The following is a 13,102-nucleotide window of genomic DNA, read 5'->3' on the forward strand; positions in this document are numbered from 1 at the left end:
TATAATATTTAGGAATATTTTTCATGGGTTAAATAAAACAGTCAAAGTTGTCATTCATATGCTGCTTAAAAATAATGAGGACAATAATTTCACTTTCAAATTATTATTATTTTTTTAATTTGACAGTATTTAAATCATTCAAAGTTTCTATTTTGTAGTTTTCTTCCCCCCCCCCCCCTTTTATCTTCTTAAGATCAGTAGGATATTTTTGGATATTCTACAGAATTATTCAAAATAGTGTCTCGTTTCTGGACACTATTTCTATATTTTGTAGATTGCAGTAAAATAAATTTCCATTGAATTAAAAGCCTTTCTGGATTAATAACCTGGCAGTTAAGGAATCTTATTCTCCGAACTTGTAGATTATACAAGAAAGGATATATTGGCAAAGATAGTTCTGAAGTATACAATGTTAATTAATGTGAATATTGTAATTATACAATGTTACATTAATTAAGTATTAATGTCACATTAATGAGGTATACAATGTCACATTAATAAAGTAAACAATATAACAAATTTATACAATGTTATTTAATGTGAATAATGTTTATCAGAGCTCTTCGAATGAGGAGTCACATAAGTGTGACAACTTCTCGTTCTAGAGCTTTTTTCATGATTCCTCTTTCCTCGTATACATGAAATTTCTATAGCTAAAGCTTTACATTAAACTCTAAGTGTAACAAATACAATTTTTTTGTGTGTTTATTCTGTGCGAATTCTAACGAAATACATAAACTTATACGTATAGAATTTATGCAGCTGCTTTTATATAAAGCATTTTATTTGTGAATTAAAAAGTCATAGTCTTGCAGAAGAGATGCTGACTTATATTCTGAAATAATCCGAAAAATTTAAAATATCAAAAAATATTAAAATGAAAAAAATATATTATTTACTATAATTAATTAAGCCAGAATTACTAAAATACCCACAACGATTGTTCAAAGTATTGTTTTGTCTCTCATACACGTAACAATGTTATTTTTCATAAATGTAAGAATAATAGACTAAAATCATTTCATAATACAAATGCACGGAATTCTGCTTAATACTTCTTTTCTCTTTATTATTTGCAAATAATAACACATTCACGATAAAACTGTTAAGGAGGGCCGGCGTCCTGGCATAGGGGTAGCGCGTCTTCCCCGTGATCTGGGCTCCTATTCGAGTCCCGGTTTGGGCATGGTTGTTCTTCCGTTGTTCTATCTGTGAGATGTGTGAATGTGCCCTCCTGTAAAAAGGGGTTGTGCAAGCGAATGAGTGATGCGTGAGTAGCTAAGTCGTACTCTTGGCACTAGTTGGCGCTACTAAAAAAACAAGAGACGCTCCCCCACGGGCTTAAAATCGCTGTCTTCGTAACAGCGGGCTTGTCCATGGCAAGTGGCATAAGAAACAAAACTGTTAAGGAGTCAAAATCATATTTACAGAGGATTGCTTTTGAAGATGAGATATGTTCTGATATCTCTATAAAATACATACCAAATTTATCAAAACAGAAAGTATCAAAGAACTCTTGGATATATTCCTAACATTCTCCATTCTTCCTTACTCTATAGCTTAAATATATATATTATACAATATTCCTTATTAAACGGATAGTTAATACTTCGACATTACTGAATAAACTTGGGTCTTCATGGCAACCCTTATTGCTGCATCTATAACCAAGAAAATTACATTGAACATATTCTCTTGCACTATTTGAAATTCTCAACTCATGGTTCAAACCTTTGAAAAAAGCACAATTTTAATCACCAATTAATTTAAATTTACCACAAAGTTCTATTTAAAAAAACATGTCTTTAATAAGCATTGCCTGTAGATTCTTCCATGATAATTGAAATTTTTGCTATCTATTTGCCCAACCATAATATCAAAAAGTCACATGTGTATTTCTTTGTTGTTGTTGTTAAACATTATTATGATCATTTTCCCAGCTGGAAGTATTAATATTTGTTCTTTAATCTTTTTGGAGGTAACATTACGCAAAATCAGCTAGAAAATAATTTATAAAGATTTATTTCTGAAAACATTCTTTAGTCTGAAAAAAAAAAATCAAAGATTTTATGAAAACACAATCTTGATACTAAATCGAATGATATTTTATCGCTGAAATTTTGTTGGTGTTTGTTCCTACTTGTAAGCATCACGAAGAAAAACACCGACTTGTAACATCTGAAAAATATTTTCCCACACGTTTCTAACGGAGACAGCAACGCGATAGCAGAGACATTTCTCACAGAAATCTGTCATCGATTCGAAAAGTGGATAAATGTTATGATGGGAAGAATGTGCGCCCTGCACAATCTTATCAGGATCGATCTTCATTACGAGCACGTATCTCGGACCATGTAATACTTGGCTCGCTCCCAACCAATGACCTCACACATCAATCTCCGGGAGGGTGACAACCCCCACTCCCCAGCTCCGCTTCACCGAGTTATTGGACAAAAAAGAGAAGAAAGAAATTCTAGCAACCCTCATATTCCACAAATAGAAACATTTAGTAATCTTTTGTACTGGGCAATCAATTAATGAATATGAACCATTAAGTGACTGCATTAATTAAACAATCATCAATTTATAACAGATTTTCAATCCGAAATTGACAGGAAAAAATACTTATTATGTTGATTTACATGAATAGCAATAATGTATGTATCTTAATCTGAGGCATGCCGGCAATTCAGAAACGGACAGATTAGAAAGAAGACCTGTTACAAGCTTCGTACGATTTTATACCATGTAAGTTTTACGATTCATAAGCTTCGTCCAAGGTGTGATTAAATTATATTATATCAGGGTATTAAATAAAAGAATGATAATTCAAATATACATAATCCATTTTAGTTTACAATGGATATTTTTAGACTCGAGGTTTACAATGCAAATGATGTAAACTCATGCATTTACAACTCAAATTTTAAAATAATGTTTTCACAAAATCGATCCTTTTCATAAAAAAAAAATATATTTTTAAAATTCTAATTATTTTTATAGCTAATATATAATAGTTTAGTAATATTAATATATTTCTCTTTTAATGAAGTTTAATGTATTGTTTATTTCAATTAGATTTCATCAAGCTATATAATTAGAGTGAGGATTTTTTCATTAACAAATGTCTTCTATTTTATGATAAAAACAATAAAAAAAATAAAAGAAATTAATAAAAAATAAAAAAACAAACAAAAGGCAACCAAATAAATCGCATATTAAAGAACACATACATTATTATTCTACGTGACATTTGAAAACTTTCTTCAGAAATACAAAAGACTGGAAGTTAAATGAATACTATTGTAAAATACTTTTACTCTTTATCTTCAAGTTCTCACCAATCATCACCATGCTTTTAGGAATTTAGTGTTTTAATTTACAATTCAAAAGAATTTTACAATTAAAGGACATTTAACACCTATAGTTAATATCGTTAATATCATTCCTACATTTAATTAGCAATTACTGGCATTGACGATGGCAAAAATATATATGCTTTTTTATCACCATTGCTGTGAAGGACATACATTTCGAGAAACGAATTGCTTACTTTCATAGAAATGGGCAAGATAAAAATTCCTTTTTTCCCATGAGAAGTCTCATTTTTTTTTCATTTTTCATTTCAAGAAAAAAATGCCCTTTAAAGCATACTCAGCAGAGTTTTTTTCTTTAATACGTTCGAAATATAATACAAAAAAATTATAATAGCAGGTGTTTTTTTTTTAAAATACTAAGCAAATGTATTATTAAACATATTTTTTTAAGCAAGAAGGATTTTTTTTTTTGAAAAATTAATGTTATTAATTGAAAAAGAAATAAAAACCCTTCAAAATAAAAAAATAAAGAAAATGAATTAGGCTTTTTTTTTTTTTTCTTCTCGAAAATATCAAATTTTTGCTAGTAAATTGTAGCACTGGCTAAAATTTAGAACGTGCGCACTCGGCACAAAAATGTTCTTATTGTCTAAATAAATACGAATTACAAAATCAATTTATTTCAAAGAAAAACACTCTAAAGTTTCTTCATTTAAAACCTAAAACAATGTTTTATTACTAAAAACAGAATCATAATTTCTATTATATGATATTCTAGACTAAGGAATTCAATATTGATTTGCTTTATTCCTAATAACTATTACATTGTAGTTTCGACATTTGATTATATAGATTTTTTAATTAAATCTAAATCTATCTTTGAATTTAATCTAAATTTAAATTTTGAATTCCTCCAAGCTAGGTCATGAATCAAACGTGGTTTATTGTAGAAAAGCAGCGAGTGTAATACCTCTAGTATTGCATAAGTCACGTATTTATATGAATCTAGAGAATCCAGATTAATTTCTTTTTGCGTAATGGGTTAGAATAAAAGGCTGATGAAACAATAGAGGTTTTTAAATATGCAGCGCATGTAACAATTGCTGCGGTTTTTTCTTCCTCTTTTTTTTTTGTAACAGCTCATGTCTGATCTTAAGAAGAAGGACAGTTGCAATGGTGGGGACATTTTGTTATACTGTGATGCAATCGTTTAATGACAGAATAGTATATTTTTGCTAACGGTTGATTCATGAGAAATGATCATTCAACTATAGTGATTCAGCATAAATCTCATCATACATTCAAAATTTGCCGAAAAAGTTATTCCCTAGAATAACAAAATCTTATGTTAGTATTTTTCATTCAAAAGGTCCATGAACAAAAATATCAGGTATATACTTCAGAAAAGATGGATATGGTAGATGCTTCATATTATGGATTTGGCAGATATTGTATATATGTTACCGTTAAAGTATGAAATTAGTTATTTTATAGAATACCTAGTTATTCCATGAAATAACTGATCGTGTCCGTTAAAGTGTAAAACTCTCTTGTATTTCATGGTTTAACTAGTTATTTCATAGAATAACGATCTGCAGCCCGTTAAAGTGTAAAATAATCTATCATATATCTCGCACGACAAATACATTTACCTTCCACCTCTACTGCATTTATGAACTACAGCTCAAAGTTTAGGTACTGGTCAGGGATTTAAAAAATGTTCGTGTAAAACCCAGTGTGTCAACAAAAAATGTTTTTGTTTTAGAAATAATGTTCTTGGTAATTCCAAGTGTCATTTTAGTAATCTTTGTTGTAACAAATGATTTTATGGTACGTTTCCATAAATACCATTTATACGCTGCATAAGTTTGATAAATTGCTTCTTTTTCATTTTAATTGTCTATCATTAGTTTAATTTCATTTTAGATAAATTGTTTATTTTACACTTTAACTGTCTCTCATTAGTTAATTTATAGAATACCAAGTTATTTCATAGAATAATTAGTTAAAGTGTCAAATTAATAACATATTACACACTTTAACGGACACGATCAGTTATTTCATGGAATAACTAGGTATTCTATGAAATAACTGCATTATATACTTTAACGGTAACATATACATAAAAAAAAAATATGAAAAGGGTTGAAATTGCAATTTTATTAAGTCCACGCTAGTGCTTATAATTTTAAATAGTACTGTGAGGCATTTTTTTTTTTTTTTGCATGAAGATTTAAATGTTTACCTATATAAGTTGATGATCGCACAGAATATGAAAGAAACAGATAACTCAAACAAAACGTCCATATTAACAGTTAGTGCTGAAAAAAAAACGGAGACGAGTTTAAACATCAACAAAAATGCTTATACAAAAATGGAATAATTTTCAAAATATGATCTTCCACACACGATAATTAAATGCAACGTAATCACACATTTATCGGTCAATAAATTTTCTTTCTTGTCAAAACTAACAATTCTGGGATAATTTAAAAATCACTCTATTCCTCTACATAGCTTTATATATGACCAAGGTAAGTTTTGATTTCAGAAATATAAGCGATCCAGTTATATATATATAAAAAAAAATGCTACTAATTATCTGAGACAAAATAAGCATCAGTGTGACAAATAAGAATTATGTCTTGGGAAATTTCTTTTTTTAAGATCAACTATTCCCCTCAAATTCGCTATTTTAGAACTTCATTTCGAATAACATCTTCGGGGCAAAAAGTTAGCTAAAATAGAAATAATTCACCCCATCCTCTGACTAACAAAAATCTTCAGCAATAAAAAAAATGAGAGAGTGAGAGAGTTCCCTGCATAATAGGGTCGCCTCCAAAACGAATTTGATTTCCCATGTTGCGTTCCGGGGATTCTTTAATTAAAGTTGGGGCGCCTCGCGTTCTTCCAATTTAGGGTTTCCTTGGGATGAGAAGGTCGCATTCCTCAATCAGGAAGGCGTCACCTTCCATCTCTCGGAGATCATTACCTCGAGGAATATTGACGAGAAGATGCAGGAATGTGAATTCCATTATTCGGATCATATTTGTTTTCCGAGGAGAGAAAACATCCTTGCCTTTAACCTTTCCGACGAAAGCGTTATAAAAATTATATAGAAGAAATTCGTCACTGAGAAATATATGAAAATACCATGTAAAACAAAACCATCGAAATATTGTCATTATAATAACAAAAGAGTTGCTGTTAGACAATTTTATTTGATAGCAAAAAAAAGGGGGGGGGAATAGCGTAGATGACGTAATAACATAACATGATCAGGAACAAGCAGATTGATGTCACCCAAAACTAAGAACGATTAAACAATTATAAATTGTAAAGTTTAATATTTATTACTGTTTAGTCGCACGTGAGAGATGCCAAAATGGTTACCTTCATTGATTAAATTACTATTTTCTTGAATGAGACGATATAAATGCAGTCAATAAATAAAACAAAATATTAATTCGATTATTCTCAATTTCCCAGTATGTAGTTGTTCTAACTGCTCATATCAGCTTTATATCAACATCTTCTGAATGATTTTTGCCACATATTACCCACCTTTATCAGTTCTTAATTGGAATTTTAAACAATTTATTTCAAAATAGCTGTTATATTATACATTTATATTAAGTTATTTTTATGGATGGCAATTTCGGATGAAATAAAACATTCTTTCTTCGCTCTCTTTTCTCAAGTTTTAATTAGAATATTTCGGAATTTTTCTAAATTCCATTTTTCCTCCCCTTTCAATTATTTCGCACTTTCTAAAAGGTTGCTATCTATAGAATAATCAAGACATTGACGTATTTTAAGAGAAAATAAAGAAAAATTTATTAAATACGAATGAATATCAAGTTTTTCAGAGTTTTTAGAATTTAACATATAAACTCAAAATTTGTTTTTCACATTCTTCCAATAAATTATTATTATTTAAATAAGATGCAATCCTTAAAATAAAGAAACATTTTATTTAACAATATCAACATTCTATGATGTAAAAAAAAAACTATTAGCAAATGAAATAATGCCCTCTAACAGTTATTACTATTAAAAAAATAGAAATAGCTATTCCAGTCCGGGTTGAGATTTGTTCAGTTTCTACAATCAGATAGATTTTTAACCGGTAGAGATAAACATTTATTGAAAGGAAGGCAAGCGATAACCGAAAGTGAATAAAATGAAAAAAATATATATATATATTGCCCAATCTTTAAATGGTCGCATTAGGGCTTTTAAAAATATATACAAGACCTAAGAGTAGTTCTTATTTGCAAAATGAAAATAAAATGTAAGTAGCTTGATGCCAGCTATGCACAAAAGTGTATTTTTTACCACAGGAAAATTATCCCTATATGAATTCATCCTTACTGAAAGGATTACAATTGCAGTTAATATATAAGAATATTTCCTATGCACAAAACAAATAAGCAGAATTTTAAATAACTTACCGCAAAATTTCTCAATCGACCAAGAACACCTTTATTCCTTCGTTCCAGAACTGGTGAACCACCATAATCGCCACTTTTACAATCATGAGAATGCTTAGGGTTCGTGCATCTTCTCTCACAATCACATGCCTCACGTCCATCCCCACCGATCAAAGACTGACCGTTGGTGGCTAAAGAGTCTCTGACCAGTGCCACACCGGAATCACCCATGGATGCGTCTTCGAGTTCTAAACAGCCATCAAGACCACCAGGACAAGACTTCCTGTACTCTTCTTGCTGCGTGCGTGCCAAAATGGCGCATGTGAATTCTTCTTTGGTGTAAGCTCGTTGTTCTTTTTCGTTTGACTGTTCTTTGGGGCAACTGGAATTTGTGGTGGAAAGTTCAGACGATGGGGTGTTCGATGGAAGCTCGGAATCCTTGGTAGGGCTATTTAGAGTAGGATTGGGGTCGGGACTGGTGGGAAGACGGTGAACGATTACTTCTCCAGCTGTGTTGTTGGGAAGCAGAGAAGAGGTGGCGTCGAATTCGAACTCTTCTGGCGGTTCGTAGTAGATATGTCTGTTTGGAAAGGCATTGCCATTGGAATCTAGAAAATAGGAAAATATTAATTTGACAAAAGAAATGAAAATTTATAATCATGTTTTAGTTGATGTATTAGCAAATCAATCATCAATCGTCAATTTTATAAACTTCATATTTTTCCGTTGCTACTGTATTATTAATTTTCAGAAATATAGCATTACTTCCTTTTTTGTGCATCCGTTTTTAATTTTTCTTGTTGTTTACAATACTTTTTATTAGTCTTCACTAAATTTCAGTGGTTAATTAGTGTAACGGATTTTCTGTCATTTTCATTTTCTACCCTGTTTTACACAATTAATCTTTTAATTCTCTCAGAAGTGTAAAAGCAAGATAATATTGTGTATAAATTATTGATACTAGCCGTCTTTGACAACTAGTTTGTTCGCCCAGAGTGATTTTTTGGGCTGTTACATATTAAAGTATAAAATATAAAGTATGTATTTTTTTTTAAATTATCTTTTTATTTGATATATACCAAAAACATTAATTAATTAAAAAATTCAACCAAAATTGTAAGGCGTACAAATTAAAAATAGTGTATATGCGACGAAATTAAAGCGGAAGGGAAAACCTTATTTCAAAGTAATGTCCAAAGAAAGCATTTTTTTTAAACTTTATTTTAACATTGGCAGAAGCATGCGACTGAAAATTTCGATGGATGAATTTGAATTTCATCTTAACGTTAAAAATTGTTACAGATTGTGTATTCCATTTAAAACATTTATTAAAAATAAAGTTGTTCAATGAAATTTATTTAAAAAATATCTTTTTTTATGTTATTTTACGATGATACAAAAACAATTTTTGTGAGATAATAGGTAGTTATGTCATTTTTGGTAGATATGTCATTCGTTTCCATTAGTAAGTCATTGCGATTATTCATAAGGTAATGAGTAAGCCTATTTTTGTGCCCGATTATACTTTGTTTGATGCCCATTTCTTGACTTCTGTCACATCTTCTTTCCTCAGTGTTAACAGAGATTTTGGTGAGCTCCATCCAGAGCATTTTTAATAATATTTTTCGACTTCATTGTTGATTGAAGTAGTATGAAGCGTTCGTATAATAATTTGTTTATATTTGATTGTTGCCATTAGACAATATATAATAAAACCGATTTCTGTACCATGTACATCAGCTTTTTATAAACATAGATCATTGAATGAAAACTGTTATTATATTTATGTTCCATCAAAGTGAAGACTCAGATGTCAGTTAAACTTCAGAGAAAAAATTAATTAACTAAACATTTCTTGTCATCAAAGCAAATTATAACAATAAAATTTAAAAAGCAGAAATAAACTACATTAAAGTGACCCAAGTTATCTGGAAACAAAAATTTAAAAAAAAAAACAAAAAACATTACAATTTCAATATTACAAAAATTGGTATCACTAAATCAATGACCAATTCATTTGTTTTAAAAAAAAAACAGACGGAATAAAGTAGAATGGATAATGACTATAAAAATCATATCGTAAATATCACATGAAATTAATTTTCATCAAATATATTAGCAATGGAGGATTTCGGACTAGGCTGATTAGGCAGCTGCACAGGCAAGTGAAAGATGTAAAAAGATGCCATCAATCTAGATAATAAATAAATTTGTAAAATATACAAATTTCTGAAATATAAAATTCTAGGATATTAGTGACACCAAGTCAAATAAAACTGTTCATGTTTCTATCTGTTTTAGCACGTTCATTTAGTTATTACATTATTTTTAGCATCTGATTAAACCTTAATTGTGCGCAAAAACGAATCTGCACAATTATGAGTCATGGCAAATATAAAAACACAAATATTTTAATAAAAAATACTAAAAAAAATCTCTTATGAATAATTTATTATTGATTGTATTAAAAATATGTTGAAAAATGTGAAATTAAATTGACTAGTTTATTAAAAGAGAGGCTTCTAATGTGCAGAACCTAGGATAATGTGCAGAACCTAGGATAGCAAAATGTCAAAATAAGCCATTCAACATTGTTAATGAACAACGCATTCTTATAAAAAAATAAATTACAGCTATTTCTCATTCATTGATGCCAAAAGAATAAAACAGTAACAAAAAATGGAATCTGTAAAATAATAATTTTCAAATGGCAGTTTTTAGTTAAGAATTAAGACTTGTATAAAATAAAGGGAAATTTTGGATTTTTTCACAGTGGCGGATTCAGGCATTATAAGGCCTGTCTTTTAATAAAGGATCCATAATTTCACATTTTTAACTTAATCAACATGTTAAAAATATATATTTCAACTTGTCATTTTAATAATTTAATAAATATTAAATCATTTATTTAATTGCATCTATAAAATAGAAAAAAACTAAACTAATAAAATTCATAGAAAAGCTATACACTCCTATTACTTATTAATTCCATTACTTACAAAAAAAAACCCTATTTAAAATTATAATGACAGATTATAAGGAAGTAGTAAAATTCAAACATTTATAAAGTAGAATATAACGACCTGATAAATAAATTAATTTTGCAACATGTTACAAATAAGTAATAAATTATATTATAATTATTTAATAACAAATTTAGTTATTTAATATAAATACATTAATCAAACTTAATATTTTATATTCATAGAATTTGTATTTTTTTTTTTCAAATTTACTTATTTGGTGACTAAACTAATCACACTATTTAATCGATTTGCATGTTACCCTCTTTCAATCAGCTGAAAGAGGATAAGAGGTAACTTAAGTTAGTAGAGAGGTACCTTAAGTTGAAAATCCGCCACTGCTTGTTCGCATAAATTCGAAAAATAAATAAATAAAAATTGAAAAGAAAAGGATTTTGCAGCATTGGAAGTTTACGCTATAAGTTCTCCTCATCTCCTATACATTAATGACATGACATAAATGTATTACATCTTCATTAATGACATAAATGTATTGTACATTTATTTATAAATTTGACTTGAAACATTTCATTTCACAAATGACCTATTTGAAAACAATTCAACCGGAATTTTTAATTGGTCCAATTTTCTCGTTTCAGGAACGACATCTTGTTATTAAAATATAACACAGGTTCATTATTCAAAAAGTGGTTTGATGATATTTATCAAATGGAACATCGGGTGATCTACTTTTTATTTTCATCACATTGTATTTAACAGTGTCATAATAAATGCAAGGATCTCATTGTTACTTTTATGAATATTTTGATATAATATTACATTCAAGCATATTACTTTTATTCGATATAATTTTCTGATGAAATGAATTGTTGTATGTCACAATATTCAGGAAAGTGATTATTCTATATTTACTAATAAATAGCTTTCTGTATTTAAAAAAATATAAATTACTATGAATAATTTTTCAAAAATAAGTGCACATTTGGCTCATCAATTACTATACATGCTTAAATGCACTATAGACCAACTTTTTATTTAGGTAATATGATATTTCCTGGTAATTGATAGTTACATATATACAATTTTAATTCTGTTGTTATAGAATATATTAAACTCCTAATATCGGGATATTTAGATTGCTAATAACACACAAAGTTTTACAACAGAAGCGAACAGCTACACTGCGTAAAAAAAGTAGAAGGACAGTGTCTTTTTACCAATTAATATCTCTTATTTTCTCCTAACTACCAGATATTTATGCAGAATTAGTTTCATGATCCTTGTTTTCATTTTAGGCAAAAGTTAAACATCTACCACTAATATTATTAAGAAAATTAGTATATATAATTTCCCATACGTAAAAAAAAAAGTAGAAGGACACTTGCTAATATATTTAATTTAGTGAGTTGTTCTTTATTTAAATAGTGATTTTGTACTTTGTTTATCCTTTTCTGTCAAAAAAATCTAATTTGTTTAAAAGTTACGTTGTTTCTCCGTTCTCAGAAATGCCTAAAGGAATACCTTTGAACGATTTGCAAAAAGAGCAAATTTCCGCATATCAAAATGATGGTAAAGGTGTCAGAGAGATTGCTCGATTGTTGCAGGTGAGCCTCAATACAGTTTCAAACTTTATCAGAAATCCTTATAAAAATGGAAATAAAAAGAAGACTGGTAGACCGAAGAAGTTAAGACCACGTGATGAAAGAAAACTTGCTCGTGTGCTGAAGAAGAACAAAGGAAGTGTTTCAAAGGCAAGAAACCAAGCAGGACTTAATCATGTGACGAAACAAACAGTTTGCAACTATATTAAAAGATCTAAAAAATTCATTTTCAAAAAACGGAAACATCATCCTAAGTGGAAACAAGCTCACATTGATAACCGTTTAGCGTGGGATAAGGAGCACATGTCCTGGACTACAGAATGGACTTCTGTGATATTTTCCGATGAAAAGAAATTTAACTTAGACGATCCAGACGGATATCAGCACTACTGGCGTTGTCTGGGGACTGAAGGCGAATACTATTCAACACGACAAATGGGAGGAGGGAGTTTAATGGTTTGGTTGGCTGTTGGATACGGAGGAAGGACAAGTCTGGTTTTCTTAAATGGTAGGCAAAAACATACAGACTACATTCAAGTGCTGAATTCCGAGCTTCTTCCTTATGCCTCTGACATGGGGGGTGAAGAGTGGAAGTTTCAGCAAGACGGAGCTTCCATTCACACCGCGACTGGAGTCAAAAATTGTTCCTAACAAATATATTAGGATATTTACCATGGCCAGCCAAAAGTCCTGACCTTAATATAGTGGAAAACATCTGGGCAATGCTAGTTCGTCGAGTTTATGCTGATGGAAGGCAATTTGATTCG

General features: G+C 29.5%; 1 protein-coding gene across 1 annotated transcript in view; it reads right to left on the reverse strand.

The window, feature by feature from the left end:
* The window catches only part of LOC129966330 (SAM and SH3 domain-containing protein 1-like), a 41,919-nt gene that overhangs the window by 17,639 nt on the left and 11,178 nt on the right, over positions 1-13,102 (reverse strand). Inside the window, exon 3 of the mRNA XM_056080750.1 lies at positions 7,772-8,358. Coding sequence (XP_055936725.1) covers positions 7,772-8,358 — 587 coding nt within the window. The remainder of the gene's footprint in view (positions 1-7,771; positions 8,359-13,102) is intronic.

Source organism: Argiope bruennichi, chromosome 4, assembly GCF_947563725.1.
Source record: "Argiope bruennichi chromosome 4, qqArgBrue1.1, whole genome shotgun sequence".
In the NCBI taxonomy this organism is placed as follows: domain Eukaryota; kingdom Metazoa; phylum Arthropoda; class Arachnida; order Araneae; family Araneidae; genus Argiope; species Argiope bruennichi.